This window comes from Macrobrachium rosenbergii, chromosome 4, assembly GCF_040412425.1.
Source record: "Macrobrachium rosenbergii isolate ZJJX-2024 chromosome 4, ASM4041242v1, whole genome shotgun sequence".
NCBI lineage: Eukaryota > Metazoa > Arthropoda > Malacostraca > Decapoda > Palaemonidae > Macrobrachium > Macrobrachium rosenbergii.
The window spans coordinates 66,138,943-66,160,810 of record NC_089744.1 but is presented as its reverse complement, the minus strand read 5'-3'; the positions used below and the strand labels follow the sequence as shown (position 1 = coordinate 66,160,810).

Here is a 21,868-nt window from a genome sequence, read left to right as displayed (position 1 = left end):
TGGCCCAACTTCCACTTGCTCCTTGGCCCCTCATCATGAGTGAGAACTATTTCCCCTATCCTGGGCCAAGAGCCATGCATCATTCCTACTCAATGGGTCTCTCTGACATGGTCTTTAGGTATACTGATGCCACTACAAATGTGGTGGCATTGTCACTCAACATGAGTGCTGGGAGACCTTTTCTCTTACAGAATTTTCTAAAACTCATGAGGAATGAGTCACTGGGATTATCATCTGTAGGCACATAGGACAAGACCACCTCTGGAATTAAAGAGTTTATTTCCTGTACTCTATTTTTCACAAATACAGGGAGAACACTTATTGAACTAGCCAACTTAGGGCAACTTTACTGTCCAACCAAACGAACAATTCTACAAACTCATCCTTCTCAAAGGATTCTTTAATAAATTTGGCCCTTCTCGCTGCTAGCAACAATGCCATCAATTCTTTAATGGGCACTACTCTTGCCTTTGCCACCAATAAATAAGAGTTTTTGTTCTTAACTCTATAGGCTACACAACCATATACTAACTCACTGGCATCACAGAACGTGTGTAAGGAGTCCCCCTCTCCTAGGCTAGTATTCCTAGGAAAGGAAATATCAAGACATTTTTCCAAGTCTTCGGATAACTCAACCCATTGTTTCTGTAATGGGTCTGGGAGTTGTTCATCCCAATCCACTTGTTGCTTCCACAAATTCTGTGGGTATATCTTTGCCCTAAAACTGCAGTATAACTTTGAGTACGTCAGCTGTTATATGTAGTCCCATCCACAAACAATCGTTCAAGCTTAATTTAACCCACTTTTCCCGTCTGACTGAGCAGTCAAATACTATCCTAATAGGGGTTGTTGCACTGACCCTTTTGACACCATGATGTGCCAAGAACTAACAGTCTCCCTCCATTTTAAAATATTCCACTCTCTCTATGAGTCTCCTATCCTGATCCTTCAGGGTTTTCTGGTAGTGTTCTAGATACTAAGTGTCCTTCTGAAACTTGACACACTCTGTTTTAATCTATTCAAAGCCAACCCAAAGATGGAAGTTAATCTCCTTTTATTGCCTTTCCAAGGCAATACCACAACATACTGTTTGTCAATTTCATCTAAATGATCTAAACTCCAAAAAGTTTCAAGATCTTCCCTTGGATCCTTTATATGAGTAGCCCCTTCAGCCGTAATTATGTTGTCAGTTTCCACTGCCAGTTTTAAAATTGAAACATGAGTCTCCTTGGTGGGAGAACTACATGTTCCAGTTACCACGTAACCATATATGGTTGGCAGCAATACTAAATTTTAAAATTTCCTATACCCTGGATGTAAGGGTATAGCTGATTTTCGTTCTACACGACGACCTTAAGTTCTTCTTAACATCAAATTTCTTCGTATATTCTGGTAGTTCATCTACCACTATACAATTCATATTTATTAATCTACCCCGGTGAGGTACAGTGATGTTCACCATTTCATATTCCTTAACTGGTGTAGAAGTTAAGTAACCTCTCAATGATATATTTTCAACTCCCTTGCTTTTATAGTGGAGTCCCTCAAGAGCAGAATTCTTTATATATGATCTCTTGGCACAGGTATCCAACAACCCTCTCTTTCGCACAATGCGACCTCTTTTACCCTTTAGGGTTATTGTGGCTGCAGGTAAGATAGACTTCCTAGTCGTCTTATTTCCTTGTCCAATATTTGTCAAAGAGAGTGTTCCAACTTGTACCTCACCTACCTTAGATTTATTTGGTTGGTTTCGATTGCATATAGCACTATGATGTCTAACAGTGTAGCCACTGTTACAACCTTGCCTGTCACAGTCGGAACTGAAGTGTTTATTGGATGCGCATGTGAAACACAAACCCACAGTTCTGAGTCGTTCTATCTTCCCTCCTCTGGTTACATGGGATTTACACTATATCCATATATGATTGCCTCCGCAAAGTGCACATCCTCTAACCTGGTTTACCTTGGCTTTGTTTGTATTTTCTTTAGGCCTTACTGATGTTTTTTTTGGTCTCACAGGTTGCCCTTGTTCTACTGTGAAAGCAGATACTGTTGTTAATGTATTAGCTTTTACTGGTTCAGTCTGTGGAAAAGCCCTCAAATTGTTTATTTCTTCTTCAAGATATTTTTAAAGGTGTCAAATTTAAGCCAACCTTCTCCACACCTTCGTTTTATTATTTCACTTACACTACTATGTAGTTTGGTGTAGAGCAATTTGGTATACAATTCACTCAATTCAAGCTGTTCACTCTCCAATGATCTTATGCAGCGTTCGAACAGCGCTCTAAAACCGTAGCAATTCTGCATCTGCCTTGGGAGTCTCAGTTTCTAAGAGTTTTCTAACTAAACACAACTTGATTTCAACTTTTCTGCCACAGGTATCTTTTAACAAATTCACTGCTTGTAAATATTTACCACCTTACAATTTAAAACCAGATATCAGTGCCAGGACCTCACTTTCCAATAGGGCCTTCAAATAAGAAAACTTTTGTATTTTCTCAAAATCAGTACGTTGGTACACCGATACTTAATAAAGTTCTCAAAATCATTGAAATGTTTAAGGTCTAATTTAGGTAACTTTACACTAGCTTTCACAGGCAATATCGGTGCACTAGGTTCACTCCTTACAGCTAGAAGACTCGTGTTGGAGGAGTTTAGTCTATGAATTTCAGTGCCTACCTTTAGGCTATATTCATCTTGATTCATAATTTGGTCAGGTTGTCCTCCTGGATCTGATATCTCCAATATTTCATTACCCAATTCCTGGATTTTCTGCAAACATTCCTTCAAGGAGTCTCTCAATGAAGAAATACTATTGATATCACCTGCATTAATAGTGGTTTCAACCTTTTTTGACCAGGTCAGACATCTTAGCTTATAATTTACCAACACCAAATATATAAGTTCTTAACACTAAAAGAGCGTACAAAATGCCAGCTCCAAAAAATGCAAACAGTCATACCCGAAACTTAGGGAAGGTTAGGCTCCAGAGCCCACTTGCGCAAGGCAAATTTCCACATAAGTTTGGCACGGTCTCTAAAAATGTTAATAAATGCTTATTTCTAGAATTTAAACGCTAAATATGACCCTAATCATGACCTCAAAGAATTAAACTAACTTTTAAATGAAATTAAAGATATTGTAATTTCATTTAAAAGTTAGCTAATACACTGCCCTTAAAAAAAGAAATAAATGGTTGACACAAAAATATATTAGAGTGTAAGATTAGTATACTATTTCTCTCTCTCCCCATTCCATCGATCTATTTTTAGAAGTCTTCGCAACCTCGTTTTTGAAAACTTCTTTATTCTGTCTCTTTCTCTTTGTTCTGAAATGCTCTATTTCTCTATGTTTTAGAACAGCATATTACAGTTCGTAGACAGTATAGGTAAAATTAGATCAATTCAAAATGATCTACTTACTAACTACGAGAGAGAGAGAGAGAGAGAGAGAGAGAGAGAGAGAGAGAGAGAGAGAGAGAGAGAGAGAGAGAGACCTCCCCCTTCTTGTCATGTTAAACTGACATGTCTGACAGCTTTGCCTTTGAGCTTCTTTACAAAAGGTGAGGGAAAGATATTTTTTTTGTTTAAAATACGTATCACATATGAATTTTGTCATTACAGTTATATTATAATTATTATTATTATTATTATTATTATTATTATTATTATTATTATATTTATCATACAAAGCAAATAAACATATACATGTACCATAAAAATTCTCTCATCTCAGTAAAAGAGAGAGAGAGAGAGAGAAATTATTACTTTTATTATCTAATGTTATTTAATTTACACATAAAAGCTTGAAAACTTATAAATTGTATAAAAAAATTAAACACAAACACTTTTGCAGGATTTCTCAGTATTCGTAAATGTTCATGTCTGAAAAACTCGTGTATGACAATTAGTTAGGTTCCAATGAAAAGTTTGTGTATCTGTGAATTCGCTCAACTCAAATCTTGCAAGTTCTGGGTATTACTGTATACTGCATTAGCAAATATATAATATTTAAAAGTTGGCCACACCTCTTCAAATCAATCAATGGTAGATCATTATGGTTATATTATATATGTGTGCACTTGACTACACATACATATATACAATGTATAACATGGGTTTTATTTCAAATTAAATTTCACCTAAGTATCTCAAAACTTATCATAAACTTCGAAAAGTAATAATTTGGAAATGCGTCAACCAATATTCGCCTAGCCTAACTTAACCTAATTTCTAGGTATTTACCAATCCTGACTGAAAGTGTAAGCATCCGATGCTTCACATAAGTGACTCTCCAGCGTCTTATGAATATCACATTGAAAATGCACTCTATCCCCGGCAAAGTCTCTTTCTACATACTGATTGAAAATAAAAGTTATTTCTCAGCTTCTTTTCAAGAACTGGTTTAGTAGACTTTTTTGTGCTCGATATCTATCCCTAAGGATGTTTCTAGGAGGGTAACGAATCTTTATAATAAACACCAAAACCTTACAGTTATACATACCTTCCAGTTTCTATACTAGTCCTAAAATCTTATTTTTTACCTTATTCACCAATTCTGGATCATCATCATTTACATCAATATTGTTTCCTCCGATGTACAGGATAAGGATATCTGGGGCAAATGCTGTCAATTTGGCCACTAGTACAAGATCCAGTAGGTTATCACATACTACTCCTGATTTCCCAAAAGTGCCATAATACAGGGGCTGCTTTAGTCTCACATCACTTTTACTACAGCACCCTGTCATAAAATGACTTAGATGTTTTACATGAGAATGTCCTACCACAGCAACCTTTTGCTCTATATGGAATACGTCCGGATAGGCCACAGCCATTTTCTAAACTTTATCCAATGAACGATGATCTCAAAATAGAAAGGAAGATTAAAATTCCTACCAAGTTACTATCAAAAAAGTCCGGCTTCAGTTAGGCCAGGCAATGACTGACCAAGTTAATCCTTCCTACTAATCCATTTCAGGCTAGGCTAACACATGACTAATTCTAAAATGGCTGCCACCATCAGCTGGTCACGTCTTTATCCTTATCGCAAAGTATCACAACAATCCATAAAATTTCATAAACTCTAACTATACAGATCACTGCTATAACAACCAATCACTGTGATCCTGGTCACGGCACCAATTTATTCCGATTCATTCAGAATAAGTAGAGCATTTCAATTTGTACGTGTTATCGTATAGCCTAAACGATTTGAAATGTACTAACCTAATCAGAGCCTAAGTCTTATACTATGACACCCAGGTAAGACTTCACTCATATGCTATTCCAAATTGCACTTAAATCACTGCATTGAGTTGTGTATATTAATCTAAGACATAAAATGATATAAACTTACCGTTGGCACACTCAATATTCCTAGCTTGAATTAGAATCAGATTGGCATGAGCACACTCTCTACTTCATAACCCTCATCCAAAGCACACCTCAAGAAATTCTCCTTCCATTTAGATATGCAGATCTTCTAAAGGAATTTCCCTAAATGAACTTTAAGGTGAAAAGGAATACATGCAATCCCCAGTTATTGGTGGGGGTTCCGTTCACGACAGCGTGACAATAAATGAAAATTGCCAATAACCGAATATAGCCCCGATCCCTGGTTATCAGCGCTGATATTGGGGATCGGCACCGCCGATAAGTGAGGATCAATGCCGATAAGTGGGAATCAATGCCGATAACCAGGGAATGGCACCAATAACTGGAGATCGGTGTCGAAAATCCGGTATCGTCGTCACTAGACAAGCGCCGTAAACCGGATCGCTGATAACCGGGGACTGCCTTTACTTAAGTGGACCTGGAGACACTGACAACTATGGCTGCATTCCCTTTTCTTGAGTCCCTACTAGTTAGAACTACAATGCACCAAGGCTGTGATGAGACTGCCTGTCACAACCATCGCCAACCAACACCTAATGTTCGACTAACTACTGGACAAACAACCGATGCCAGTAGTTGAACACTATTACAAATATACTTACAATTAAATACATGAAACAGCCAAACAATGTTTTTCATTACTATATGCAAACACAACAAAAACAATATCTTTCTTCTCCATAATATGCATTTCCACTTTACGTAAATTTAGAGTTTAGAAAGAATACATAAAACTACACCACAACTTGCGGAAAAGTACAATGTCTCTTGCTGAAGTTTCGACATATGTCTATGAATGAAGTATCCAGAATTTATGAAAAAACACACTGGGCTAATATAAGTGATAGGTTTACAGTATAACTACAAATCCAGTAATACTGGTTTAATACTTTTAAGATTCTATTCGACAATGCCTCTATTTCCATCTTCTGGCAAATGCTGAAGTGCACAGTTTACAGATTTATTCAATAATGGTTTGTATTTTTTTTAAACTACAATAAGAAAATACTTGTACTGAAGTATATTTCCTTTGTATTTATAACATACCTTTGTGAGAGATTTTGCTGCATGAAAGACAGTAGCTTTGTAAGATGTGGACCCCTCTGGAACCATCCCTCCACATGACTGATGCAAAGGGACCAGGCGTCGATCTGCATACGCTAGCCATCGGTCACCCAGTGCAACAGGATTGACACTGAAGGAAATAAACTGGATTTACTTCTATTCAATAATAACTATTTTACTTCATACAGATAAAGCATGCGAGTTCATAACATACTGAACTTTATGGCAGAGGTCTAAAGGCATATTCAGATGACAAAAAATCTGAATTTCTTAACATTTCTGAATGACTCTACTGTAATAAATAAAGACATGAAAATTAAATTCAATCAAACACGTGTGATATGTACACAGACTATAAAATTACATCAAGCAACAATAATAATATTCAAGAGAGAGAGAGAGAGAGAGAGAGAGAGAGAGAGAGAGAGAGAGAGAGAGAGAGAGAGAGAGAGAGAGAGAGAGAGAGAGAGAGAGAGAGAGAGAGAGAGAGAGAGAGAGAGAGAGAGAGAGAGAGAGAGAGAGAGAGAGAGAGAGAGAGAGAGAGAGAGAGAGAGAGAGAGAGTATTACCTTGGTCCAGGACATGGATAACAGGTGCTAATGGTAAAGGTGTCTTCCAAAGTGGTTGCATCAAAAACTGCTAATTTTTCAGGAAACGATATAACAATTACATTTTTATTTGCATGGATGTCATGAATAGGATGCTTAAATTTGATGGTTTTCACCTGAAAAGAAAACAAAATGGAAATTTTAAGCTACATTGGTTGAATATCTTTGCTACATAGAACTGTAATGTATTATAACGGAAATTATTTTTCCAATTGCTTAGGTAATAGTTTTATCAAACTGGAGCTTGCCAAAGGACTTCAAGATGACAATTTTCTCAAATAGGCTTCATATTAATTTACTGGTCTTCTTAAGTTATTTTTCCATCTGTTCCCTTGTCCTTTCCCCATTTCACTGCCCAAATACATTTTCTTGCTAAAATTTTGCCTGTATTTAATGGTGATTCAAGAAACCCTCCAGAGTCTTCTATCTATTTTTATGTGCATGTAAAATAGGTTACCTTTAATAAAGTGAAATGAAAGAACTGCCCAATGACTGCCAGGGTAGAAAAATTATCTCACCACCACTGTTCAATTCTTCAATACATCAGGAAAAACTATCTCACCACCACTGTTCAATTCTTCAATACATCAGGCCAACCACCCACCTTAAAAAAAAATGCTTGTCCATAGGAAGGGCAGTACCCACAACATAGACTCAAGTCAGGGGGCTGCATGCATTCTTCTTAATGCAACCAATGGACAAACACTTACAATGCTATACAGAATTCATACATACAAATGATTAAGTTTTGCAATTTCCTAGAAAGCCTACTTCCAACTGCGTTCCAATGCACATTAACAGGGACTCAATATAATATGAAAGAGATTCTGAACCCAGTACATACAAGCCGTTCTTGTAATATGCAAGATTATAATTGAAAGAATGCCTCACATTTCAGGAACAAGTCTTATTAATCACTGGTCCAATTTGTAATTATGGTTAACAATCATGTATTGTAAATGAACAAAGGAAATATACACTAACATTAACACCTTGGGGAAATTACCTCAGTGAGAGGAACAAGTATTTGTTGTCCCTTATTATATAGCTTTTGTCATTGCAGTACGTCAACAGCCTTCATCATTGCTGTTTGGCAAATAACTTATAACTGAGTGATGTAACTATATATAATATTAACAAATTTTAATGACTAAGCACTACATAAAAACTATTTAATACACCACATAATTAAAATAACATGAATACAAAAGCTTATCATCACTCAAAACAAAAACAACATGAATGCAAAAGTTTATTATGACTCAAAAATCAAGTCAGAACATGCAGTATTTACATCTGATCAGCTGACTTAACAATACTGTACTATTCTTGTTATATTATCTTCTTCTCAGCTTAACTTCTAGTTGTACCTTGCACATAAGGATTTCACATTTCAAAAACTCGATTATGAGAGTAAACTGTTAAAACGCACATAAGAAAAAATAAAATAAAATAAACCTAGACTTTTGTTGGCTTCTATGAGATTCCCTTGTAGCATAGGCTTTTAGAAGTCCTTAAAATAAAATCACAAAGTGCTGTACTATTACTTGGCTGAGCAACATAAGCTGTACACAAAGTTATAAAATCACATAAAATTATCATTTAATCAATGAAGCTGACAATCACTAAAAGCTGTACAAATAATCAATCAAGACAGCAAATAACACAGCTCACAAACATTTACAATACAATCTACTCAAAAAGATCACATACCTGTTCAGCAGTCTTAAGGGAGATGAATGTCACTGAACAAAACTGAGGGCCAGGACCAGCTGAGTCACAGAGAGCGATGATAGGTCTTTTAAGAGAATAAATATCTACAGCACTCGAAGATGTAGTAGGAGAGGGAAGAACTTTAAGGGTCCGTACAGCCCCCTGCCTCCAAGATAAAACCTCCACTGCCTCTCCATTCACAGGAATCACCCATACCTGTCAGTTTAGCAAAGAAGTTTCATTATTCCCATTAATATTCACTTCCTTTAAAATAATTACCAAGAATCTTAGCCTGAAATAAGATATACATGGATTTACAATTGCATTCTATTGGTCTTAAAAACAACTGAAAGATTCAGTAAAGCAAGGAGAAAATTAGCAGTTACAAATCTCATTATTAACCATTTTTGAACATCAGGCAAAAATATTTAGTTGCTCTCAGATAAGTCATCCCCACCACCACAGGGATCCCTCTGTCTAATCTGTCTGATGCTACTTGATGCCTTGGTGAACCAATGCAATCAATATTAGCATACCTATTGCAAGGACAGGAAGGAGGGTAGTCTTACTGCAGGTAAGTGGTTTTCATCCAGAATAAAATTATTCAAGATTTTGTATGTCAATGGCAATGCACAATCTTATTGTATTTACAGTATTCTGAATTATCACTTAACCAAGATTGTCACCAAAGCTGCATTCAGTTTTTGAAGTAGATGACTACTCATACCCATTTTGTGTATGTGTAGTTCCAATTTTAAATTAGAGGTTCAATTCAAATAGTGTCATTACATCTCCAATAATCATATCTTGTCTTACTTCCATGTAACACAGTCCCAGCTGCACAAAGCAGAGCAGTTCAAGACTGAGAGGCCTCATTACACATGACCACATCCACAAATGATAATTTGCCTCATTCTCTTTAGTGTAACTTAACGATAACATTTTTAACTTTGCAGTTTTTCCAGATATGCAGTTTGTGCTTTATTGTTCTTGAGCAGTCATTTTTCATCCAACCTTTCCTTCTCAGCATTCATTTTATTAGTACTTCACAACTTTCTTTTATTGTCTGTGTGTTTCAGGAACCAGCTCTGTGCCTGCCCACTGCATTTATTCACTGAAATTCCCTTTGTTTTTGCTTTCTATGGGAGAAATATAATTTAATCTATTAGTGTTCATTTTCCTGTCTTGCTTAGTAAGTTTCATTTTTCATATGACAGAAGTGAAAATTAGTCTTTGTTATTGATGATTCTATCTTGTATCATTGAAATAGCCTCAGATTTCAGGTAACCTGTTACCTGCCCACTATGGTTATATACTGGAATTCCTCTTGTTTTTGTTATTTATTACTTTCTACTTATTATGGAAGAGCTTGAATTTAATTTACTGGTTTTCACTTTCCTGTCTGGCTAGATAAGTTTTGTTCTTTGCATGATGCAAGCGTGAACTACCCTTGTTATCAGTGCTTGTTTTTTCTCTCTATTAAAATAACCTTCTGACTCCCAGTAAATTTTTTACGTTATATCCTCATTTTTGTATAGTCTGTTTCTTGTGTGAAGAAGTAGTGAGACGCGAAGATCGATTTGCACCTCCAAAAGGTCAACTGAAGAATGGATGAAAAGGACACATTATGCTTGAAATCAAGAGAGGTAGCGATTGCTCGGACTTCATGTGCTTTCACTTTGAACGAAGGCAAAATGTCCTCCTGAATCCGAGAATGCGCCTCAAAAATCAGGTCCCTTAGGAAGAACAACAATGCGTTCTTCAAAAGAGGGTGAGAAGGAGTCTTGACAGAAAACCAGAGGTTGCTGGATGGCCCCGATCTTCTCGGTCCTTCACAGATACAGTAATATCGTAGGACTCTGACGGGGCAAAGAACCCTTTCCTCTTCCTCTGGGCCCAGGATTTCCAATATACTCTTAAGGTGGAAGGAACAAGGCCAGGGCTTGGATGGGTCCTTGTTCTTGGTGAGGAAACCTATGGCAAAAGAGCACACTGCGTCTTCTTGGGAGAAGCCTACCCTCTTGTGAAAAGTTCACAGTTCACTTACACGCTTTGCAGTCGCCAAAGTTATGAAGAAGAGCGTCTTCCTTTAGGGAAGCAGAACCGAGGGGTTCAAAACAAGGGGCTGCGAGCACGATGTCTAGGTTATCAGGAAACCAGATCAGCCTTCTTCTGTTCAGAAGTGTCGAATGACTTGATGAGGTCATTAAGATACAGGTTTGAGGACAGGTTCAGACCTCTGTGCTTAAAAACTGAGCTAAGCATAGCTCAATACCCTTTAATGGTGGATGAGGACAGACCTACTGAGGTCTTCCGATAGAGGAGGAAGTCCGCTATTTGTGTTAAAGATGTCTCAGAAGAAGAGATGTTGTGTCTCAGACACCATCTGCCAAAAACTGACCACTGCTTGGTAGACGTAGCTAGAAGATTGCTGTCTGCATCTTGTGATAGCTTCTGCAGCTGCTCTTGAAAAGCCTTTCACTCTGACCAGCTTCCTGACAGTCTGAAGTCTGTCAGAGCACGAGTGGACAACCTTTGGTGGTATCTCTTTAACTAAAGTTGTTTGAGTAGCCAGGGTTTTTGGGGAAGTGGCCTTGGGAAATGCACCAAAAGCTGAAGAAGGTCCGGGAACCACTTCTTCACGGGCCAAAATGGGGCTACGAGGGTCATCAAGACGTTGTGGTATGACACGAACTTGTTAAGCACTTCCCTCACCATGCTGAAGGGTGGGAAGTCATACAGATCCAGGCCTGATCAGTCCTGGAGCATGGCGTCTGTCACCCATGCCAGGGGATCCAGGGCTGGAGAGCAGAAGAGAGGAAGACGATGGTTTCTTGGGGTGGCAAACAGGTTCAACATTGGTTTACCCCATAATTTCCAAAGGTCGAGACAGACCATGGAATCTAAGCTCCACTTGGTGGGAAGACCTGCTCAAAGGTTGAGACAGACCATGGAATCTAAGGTCCACTTGGTGGGAAGACCTGCTCCCGATGGCTCAGTTCGTCTGCAAGAATATTCAGTTTCCCTTGAATAAACTGAGTGACCAGCATCACTCGATTTTGGTCTGCCCAGAGGAGAAGATCCTTTGCTGCCTGGCAGAGAGAAAAGAATGAGTGCCTCCCTGCTTTTGGATATATGACAATGCGGTGGCGTCATCTGCATGAACTACCACTGTCTTGTAGTAGATCATGGTCAAGAAGTACTGAAGTCCTAGATGAATGGCCTTTAACTCCCTGATGTTGATATGAAGGTTCCTTTCTTTTGTGAACCATGTCCCAGAAACTTCCTGACTTCCCAGAAGGGCTCCCCAACCTAGATCCAAGGCATCTGAGTAAAAATCTAGGTTGGGGTTCAGAGGAAGAAGAGGCTTACCCCGCAAGAGTCTTCCTTCGGACAGCCACCTTCGGAGGTCCAATTTGATTTCCTGAGTGATGGGAAACACAAAAGAATCTGGTTGGGTTTTCCTGTCCCAATTGGCTTTTAGGTAGAATTGGAGGACTCTCCATTAGGAGTCTGCACACCTTGACGAACATCTCTGTGGACACAAGAGTCCCTAGTAGGTTCATCCATTGATGGGCCGAACAAGATGAGAGGGTGAGAAAACTGCAGATAATCTTGAGGCATTTGGCGATTCTCTTGGGGGACAGAAAAGCCCGAAAAGTCTGAGAATTGAGACTCATCCCCAAATAGAGAATCTCTTGTGTTGGGGCTAACTGTGACTCATATATTCCTAGTTCCCGAGTAAGGCAAAGAATGGTTTGCTCCTTCGTGCACTTCTCCTTCGAAGGGGATCAAAGAAGCCAGTTGTCCTGGTAAAGGCTGATGTTGATGCCGTTCAGATGAAGTCATTTTGCGAGAAGGGTGAGGACTCGAGTAAACACTTGAGGTGCCGTTGAGAGGCTGAAGCAGAGAGCCCCAAATTTGAAATACTTTGCCCTGGAAGACGAACCTGAGATACTTCCTGGAGTCCGGATGGATGGGGATATGGAAGTACAGTCGTCCCTCCTCTACCACTGGGGTTAAGTTCTAGAACACCCCGCATTAGGCAAAAATTTGCAAAGTAGCTACCTCATATCTATTTTATTATTTACTGCACACAGTACATATATATTTTAAGGCTTTGTAAACCCTCCACACACTCTTGTAACCTTTTCCACACTGTTATTAACCTTTCCCTCACTCTTATAAACACTTCCTATGCACTTAGACACTTGCTATACTCTTAAACCTACGTAATTTAAAAAAAAAAAAATTACAAACTGTTTGGTGAAAATGGTGCGCGGCCAGCTGGGAAAAGTTGATAACAAAATCAATCTTATTGACATTTTTCAAGGATAATCAAAGGAATCGATAGTGTGTGTGTGTCCGATTGTGTGTCTGTTTTAGTGAGAGAGAGAGAGAGAGAGAGAGAGAGAGAGAGAGAGAGAGAGAGAGAGAGAGAGAGAGAGAGAGAGAGAGAGAGAGAGAGTAATCAGTGTCTGGCAGATGTGGAAACAATCCCTCATGCACGTATGATTGTCGACGCATTTTTTGCACTTGGATCTTGAATGCAAGGAGATTAATTATGCCACAGCTCATCAATTTACTGTTGGCAAATGACAGAAATTACAATTATAATCCAATAAACATGAGGAATTTTCAAAAAAGTAATAAGTAAAGAATGCATAAGAAAACGAAAGAGAGATGCAGAAGCTGAACAAGGTGCCAGTGTGTTTATTATGGAGCTGAGTTACTTTTACATTGCTAAAAAAAAACATAAAAAGCAAGTGCCACTCAATAGGTATTTACTGTAACAATAAGAAGTGATTTGGGCAAATTGAGTGTAAAGTGAAAGAAACGGGCAAAAAGTAGTGAAAGAGAAAATATTCGAGCCCAGCTGGAAGTCAGTGGGAAGCAGACCTCCCCCATTAACCCATCACCATTCCCTCCCTCTCCTCTCTACCATCTCTCTCAGCCAGCCCAGTACTGAACAGCCACTCAAGTAAGACTCGATTGATTTCTTATTGTTACTGTATTGTATTTGATTGTTTTTATATTGAATCATTATGATAAATTTAATGTGAAATTCCCTTCTTTTATTTTCTTTATGCAAATTGTTACTGCTTTTATGTACATACAGTAATGTTTTTACTGTCTCTTCTCCTCTCCTCAACAATATACCTGGGAGATGAACGAGACATGCTACATCACTTACCCAATCGATGCCCAGGATACAGAACACGGTGCTCTGGTTGGTCGTCTCCCATCCATCAGCCAATAGCGTGCCATGTACGATCTCAATGTGGGCAAACTAGCTCAAGCAGAAGCCGCCTTACTTTATTTTCCATACGTGCGAGTGTTTGGCTAGTCATCTGCTGTACGATACTTATTTTATTTCGAATCCAAATTCACTGCATTATGTACTAAAGAAGATCAGCAAACAGATTTATCAAATATTTATTGAATCATGGAAAATAATGAAAAAATGAGCAGTTTATCTTCATACAGAAGTAGAGTTTGTAAAAAACAAAAGGAATAAAGACAAATGTAAATACTGTTTTCAATTTTTTAGGCTAGAAAGTGCTTATTTTACCACAATAATAAAAATTCTAGGACAGAAAATGCCTTTTTACCACAAAAATAAAAATGTTACACTAGAAAATGCTTATTTTACCACAAATAAAAATTATAAATACAGTAAAACCTGTGATATAGCGAAAAATCCACAATACAAATTATTAAAAATCCGCGATGCACTTAGACTGCGATGAGTGAACCGTGATATAGCAAGGGACGACTGTATGAGTCTTGCATATCCAACATGATCATCCAATCACCCGGGTGATTGGATGGCTCGTCTCCATCTCGAACTTAGTCTTCCTTATGAAGAGACTGACGGCGCTTACATTGCAGGCTGGTCTCCAACCCACTGATTGTAGAAGCCCTCTGTGCAGGTGTCCTCGACTTCTATGGCTCTCTTTAGAAGGAGAGGATACTTCCTTCAAAAGGGCCGAGTACTTCTCTGAGCCAAGATGATGGGAGAAGTGACCAAAGGAGGGTTCTCATGAAGGGGATGGAGCAGCCCTCCTTCAGAATCTTGACTATCCAACGGTCTGCCCCTCTGTGACTCCACTTTTCCCAAAAACAGAGAAGTCTGGCTCCTACTGGGACACGAAGGACTTCTTCATTTCTTAGGCACAGCCTTAGAAGAGCCCCTTCCCTTGATGGCTCTGGCTGGGAACCAGACATTGGAGCAAGGCCTGGGTTGCGACTTGGGTTTGCTTCCACGAAAGGGATGTTGTTGAAGTGGAGAGACTGTCTTGGACACAAACGACGACAACGAAACCTTGGGGTACTTGGAAGACTGCGCTAAGAGCTTGAGTTGATTTCTTCTGAAGGTCTGAAGCGATTTCTTCCACTATTAACTGTAGGAAAAGGTGAAGCGAATCCACAGGCGAATATAATGGCACCAACCTTGGTGACTGTGTGACTCCTCTGGTGGTAGAGCTCCAAAATTCTCTTTTCTTCAGAAACCCGAAAGAGAATAGGGCCGCAAGTTCCAAAGAGCCATCCCTGATGGCTTTGTCTGTGCATGACAGAACTCCAAAAACATCCATCGCAAAGTGCTGATCCGTGTCCTTGTGGTCTTCGATCTTCTTGTCAAGGGTGCCTATTGTCCAGTCAAGAAGCTAAAAACCTCGAGAACCTTGAAGAGGTTCTTAACTAAGTGGTCCAGCTCTGTCAAACAGAAGCGAAGGCCAAGCGATGGGAAGAGTCAATTAGGCCGGAGAAGTCCCCTTGGGAGGAGGCAGCGACTCCCAAAGAGGGAGCTTCCCTAGTGGCGTACGACAGGTATCTCCTCTTAACCAGATGAGAGGGAGGATGGGCAAAAGCAGCTCTACCTGGCTCCCTCTTAGCAGAGAGCCCATCTCCAATTTCCTTGATAGCCTTTTTAGACGACAAGGAAAGAACATCTTCGAAAGCCTGGAGCTATCTTCTGGGAGGTTCCTCACCAGGAAGGAAGAAGCAGGTGAGACCAGGGCAGCTGGAGCAAAAAAAAGATGGAAAACTTGCCAACAGGTAGCGAAGGAGAGCTACATATGCTGGAGCAGGGTTCTTGGTTGAACTCTTCTTCTTCAGAAGTGATCGGAGACAGAGTTAAGTCATGAGCAGGCTTGGAGGCAGGAGACTTCTTTAGGAAGCTAATGATTTCGGACAACTGTTGCTGGATGGGTGCCAAAGAAGGCTCATCTTGTTCCATGTGGGTGCTTGGCACTCAGAAGTAGACAGGTGATGAAGGGTTGGCAGTGGGTGCTTGGCTGGTGGCGCTGGGCGGTTGGGAGCTGGCGCTGGGTGCTAGGGAGCTGTCGGATTAGCGTCGTAACCCCGGAACATGCGTCGTAAACCGGAAAATAATTTCTGATGAATACTGTATATTTGAAACGTGTCATAACCTCGGAACGTCGTAAGCCAGACCCGCTGTAACCCGGGGACTGACTGTATATACTTACCAAGTAATTACATAGCTATAGTTTCTACTTTAAACGGCAGCTTAAGAATTGAAAATTCATGATAGTGCTCTTTTGTTTTGGTGCACATAAGTGCCCGGCCCACTTTCGGGGAAGAATAGGTACAACGTAGTTGAAGAGCTCAGTTCGTTTATGCTCTATGTCCAAGTGCGGGGAGGAGGGACGGGCTCTGTTCATGTAATTACTTGCTAAGTATATATAAAACCTTATTTCATCATAAAAATGTCATTCTTATATATGAAACTTACCAAGTAATTACATAGCTGAATCCAACAATGATAGGAGGTGGGAAGAATGGACACATGCTACACCAAAAACATTATAAAGGTATGCATTTGAAATAGAAAAGAAAGTTAGCATTGTGGTGATGCTTCCTGTAACCTTACTTGGGGAGAGAGGCAAGAGCGGGAAGATGCGGACTCTTGGTCGTTGCTCATCTCGACCCATAGGGACATGACTGGTAGTGTCAGGATTACCCCTACTTCAGTGGGAGCTTTGTGGTCAGGGAGTGCTTCTATGACTCGACAAAGCTTAAACAAAACAATTGCCCTTGCCCTGGGCAAAAACAAACATCGACTAACACACAACCATAAAACTATATTACCTGTACACCATTTATAAAACATATATTGCCCATCCATTAAAAACGAAGATTGGAGGGTACTCCAGGTCCTAAGTACCCCTGGCTCCCAAAAAGTCAGTAGCCTTAATCAAGGCTACGAGAGAGAGAAATAGGAGGATCACTCCTACCCCTCATTCCCTATTGCGACGCCAGCTGCGGAGAACAGACCCGGCGTACTGTAGTCCTCAAACACAGTTTCGACGTCACGTAGATAATAGTTGGCGAAGACTGAGCAATACTTCCAGTAAGTCGAAAAAGCCAGTTTAGGGGTAGAGGACACTTTCCTAAGCCTAGCTTTCTCTAAATATTCAAACGATTGGTCAACCCTTTCCATTTACCAACGTCCCAATCCTTACATTCCTCGCAAGTCAAGACGGGGGAACATACTTGTCCACAGCAGTGAAAACAAAAGAATGTTCGTCATATTTAAATGGAGTCAACCTAGTATTACAGCCTTTGCTGCAATACCAGTTACTGGACACACTCACCATGAAGTGTCTGCTATTACATATTCATCCTTGTTCATTGCATCAGATCCTACTGCCATGTCCAAAACATAACTATAATTCTTGACATCTATCTTCATCCTCACAGAATACTGAAAAATGCATTTAGAGTGCTCTTTACCCTCAGAAACGGCCAGCAGAAGGATGCACTGAACCTCCAAATCACAACAATTACCCTTCAATCACTACTCTAGGTCTTATGGCAATGATTGGGTTAGCTCCTGGGGTAAAGTTTTGAGAACATATATAACTCTTCCAATCATATTCAGAGAAACTCTTCCAAGCATTATTATGGTAAATCCGGTGACTCATTGGCAGTTCCTTGTCACTCAAAACCTGCTAAACCAACTCCTAGAATAATAAAGCTTTCACAAAAGTGCTTAACAAGGTGTAAAATATTTTCAGCATCAAATTTCAGCACTTTAGGAAAGCCTCAGTTATCAAAACTTCGTGAAATAATAGAAGTCTTCAACCATGAGTATGACCTCCTCATGATGCAGTTGGTTATGCATTTCAACTGAAAACAGTTAGGAATCTACTTTTATAAGATAAAATTTGTCCTACAAGTTATGTAACCCTTCAACGCCAAGCCGAGCCTCTATTTACAAAAACGTCTCCCGTATGCCGGCGACATTCAGGAGTTAGCGCCGAAGTGGAAAAAAAGTTTTTTTCAAAAAATCACAGCACGCTTAGTTTTTAAGATTAAGAGTTCATTTTTGGCTCCTTTTTTTGTCATTGCCTGAAGTTTAGTATGCAACCATCAGAAATGAAAAAAATATCATTATCATATATAAATATTGAAATATATGACAGCGCAAAAAAAAATTTTCATATATAATTTTATACAAATTGTGCTGTGAGCAAAACGGTTAAAGCTAACGGGTTATTTTTTTTTCTTTGTATTGTACACTAAATTGCGATGATTTTGGTGTATAACAAATTGTAAAATGATCAAAGCAACACAGAGAAAATATTATCACAAAATGGTGCATGAATTCGTAACGCGCGGATGTAAAAAAATGTTTTTTTCAAAAATTCACCATAAATCGAAATATTGTGCTAGAGACTTCCCGTTTGTTGAAAAATGAAGGTAATTGATTGAATATTACTAGATTGTAAGTGTTTTAGTTTACAATTGCAGTTTTCGACCATTTCGGTTGAGTTAAAGTTGACCGAAAGCAGAATTTTTTCTATTTATCGTGATTTAGATGAAAATATTTCAAAACTGATAAAAGCTACAACCATGAGTTATTTTCTGTTGTATTGTACATGAAATTGCACACATTTTCATATATAAAAGTTTATGTAACAACTAATATAAAACGGTGCAAACATTACGACAACGTGACGAAAGAATTTCTGAGATGTTCGGCAGAGTTACCGCGCGGACGTAAGGAAAATGTTTTTTTCAAAAATTCACCATAAATCGAAATATTGTGCTAGAGACTTCCAATTTATTGCAAAATGAAGGTAAACGATTTAATATTACTAGAATGTAAAAGTTTTAGCTTACAATTGCGTTTTTCAACCATTTCGGTCGAGTTAAAGTTGAGCAAAGGTTGAAATTTTGGCAGTTATCATCATTTATGTGAAAATATTTCAAAACTGATAAAAGCTACTACCATGAGCTATTTTCTGTTGTATTCTACATGAAATTGCGCATATTTTCATATATAAAAGTTTATGTAACGACTAATGTAAAACGATGCAAACATTACGACAACGTGACGAAAGAATTTCTGAGATGTTCAGCCGAAAGTTACTGCACGCAGACATAAGGAAAAAAGTTTTTTTTTTAGAAATTCACCATAAATCGAAATGTTGTGCTAGAGACTTCCAGTTTGTTGCAAAATGAAGGTACATGATTGAATATTACTAGAATATAAGAGTTTTAGCTTATAATTGCGTTTTTACCATTTCGTCGAGTTAAAGTTGACCGAAGGTTGAAATTTTGGCAGTTATCGTGATTTATATGAAAATATTTCAAAACTGATAAAAGCTACAACCATGAGTTATTTTCAGTTGTATTCTACATGAAATTGCGCATATTTCCAGATATAAAACTTTATGTAACGACTAATATAAAACAGTGCAAACATTACGACAACATGACGAAAGAATTTGTATGCGGACGTAAGGAAAAAGTTTTTTTCAAAATTCACCATAAATCGAAATATTGTGCTAGAGACTTCCAATTTGTTGCAAAATGAAGGTAAATGATTAAATATTACTAGAATATAAGAGTTTCAGCTTACAATTGCGTTTTTTTACCATTTCGGTCGAGTCAAAATTGACCGAAGGTTGAAATTTTGGCAGTTATCGTGGTTTATATGAAAATATTTCCAAACTGATAAAAGCTACAACCATGGGTTGTATGTTGCTGTATTTTACATGAAATTGTGCACATTTTCACATATAAAACTTTATGTAACGGCTAATATAAAACAGTGCAAAACTTACGACAAAATGACGAAAGAATTTCTGAAATTTTCGGCAGAGTTACTGCGCGGGCGTAAGGAAAAAGTTTTTTCAAAAATTCACCATAAATTGAAATATTGTGCTAGAGACTTCCAATTTGTTGCAAAATGAAGGTAAATGATCGAATATTACTAGAATGTAAGAGTTTTAACTTACAATTGCGTTTTTCAACCATTTCGGTCGAGTCAAAGTTGCCCGAAGGCTGAAATTTTTTGTAGTCGACATACGGTACATCCACTTGGCACCCAACAGACAATTTTAGTCGGCATATGATACGTCCAGTCGGCGTTTAAGGGGTAACAGTATATTATAGAGAAGTAAGTTCTCAATCACTCTTTCCTCATTACTAGTGGACTTGTTTTCCTGGAATAGTTAATGAACTGAAATTCTTTTTTATCTTAAGCCTGGTTTGTCTATAATGTTGACTTCAAGATATGAATTTGATTAACATTAACATAGTATATTTGTAAAACAATTTTCCCAGGAACCTACAGCTTGTGCTGGGTCACAGTAGCTTCATTGCACAAAATTTCATCATTGTTAATATAATCAATTGACCTATTTTCAGATCTTATTTTAAAAAGTAAGACTTTAGTGATCTGATAACTAAAACAATGGTGCCCAATGTGTTAAATCCAATGCAACTGCCTGATTTGAGATCAAGTTGCAATAAACTAACCTTCTTCTCTAAATGCACCCTAGATTTTAGGTACACAATGAGCAACAAATTATTTTCTATTGTTTGTTTTATTTTTTACATGATAATAAGCCAATTACAGTAGTTTCACGTCAAAATATTCATAAAACAATACGTCTGCAACTCCATCTGTTTTGTCTAGCTATGATAGCCTTGGCTATGGAACCTCTTATTGCAGCCAAAGTTAAACCAGATGCAAACGAGGCAATTAACAGTGTAGTGTGGTTAAGGGAAAAGTGGATACAAGAAGTTGCATTGTATATGGAAATCTTCACTGTATGAAGAAACAGAACCCACTAACAATATTTGTTATAACAAAACACATTTTTACAATCCCATTACAGTACTTATAACTATATTGTCTTACTTCAGAGTAATGGAACTTCAGTTGTACCCACTTGTATTTTTCTGTCACTGAGGAGCCCCATTATGCATGAGCAGACCTGTACATGAGTCTTTGTTTCACTCATCATCTTGTGTCTCACTGACACCAATTCAGAGTATCTATTCTAAAATGGCTCCTAAGCAATCGGTATTCAAATCTAGACTATATTTCAACAGGCATTCAGAATTACAGTCCGTAACAACTGTCACCTCCTCAGATCTTGTATACATGAGCAAGAGATTGGAGAATTAAACGTCCTCCAGGATGCATTGTGCAAAAGAGGACAAGGGTAGGTGGAAGGACAGATCTGCCGCCATAAAGATTCCAAGGCCCACTCCATCAACAATACCAGATGCCAAAAAGGATCACTGGTCACTTCCCGAAGAACACTGCACTCACGTGATGACCCAAATGACTTTCAAAAGAGCCTCTTCAACTTAGCCTATTGAGGTTCCAGGAGTAAGGAACCCTGAAGCCCAACTATCCTCAGCTGACTGGAGGGTAAGATCCATCAACCAACATGGTGAATGCTTGTATAACCATGCAGTTGAACGTCCAAATAACGGACAATGATCCTCAATCAGAAAACATTCCAGCAGGCTAGGCATGATCTACCCCTCTGCATTCAGTACTAGAGCCAGCCAGAAAACCAGATCTGCTGGATTACATACAAGTGTACCTGTACTGCACAAAAGCTGGACAGTAACTTACCAGAGATGGTCAAGAATGGTACTGAGCATGGGGAATGATAATCCAAGTGTTAGTCACAAGTACACCTGTACACACAGCAGGCCTGTTCCAGAGAACTAGGAGGTGATAGTCATGCAATGCTACAATAACTGTTCTATATTTAAAGAAAGCACTGGCAATAACAGAACAGTCCAGGTCAGT

The 21,868-nt window shown here is 38.6% G+C and overlaps 1 protein-coding gene across 6 annotated transcripts in view; it reads right to left on the bottom strand.

Annotated features, from left to right (window-relative positions):
- Positions 1–21,868, bottom strand: part of LOC136835440 (BCAS3 microtubule associated cell migration factor-like) — a 349,957-nt gene that overhangs the window by 157,051 nt on the left and 171,038 nt on the right. For all 6 annotated transcript variants that reach the window (XM_067099015.1, XM_067099000.1, XM_067099005.1 and 3 more), the window contains exons 4-6: positions 8,782–8,997; positions 7,030–7,184; positions 6,444–6,591 (exon numbers count right to left, since the gene is read on the bottom strand). In XM_067099015.1, the coding sequence (XP_066955116.1) occupies positions 6,444–6,591; positions 7,030–7,184; positions 8,782–8,997 (519 nt within the window). The remainder of the gene's footprint in view (positions 1–6,443; positions 6,592–7,029; positions 7,185–8,781; positions 8,998–21,868) is intronic.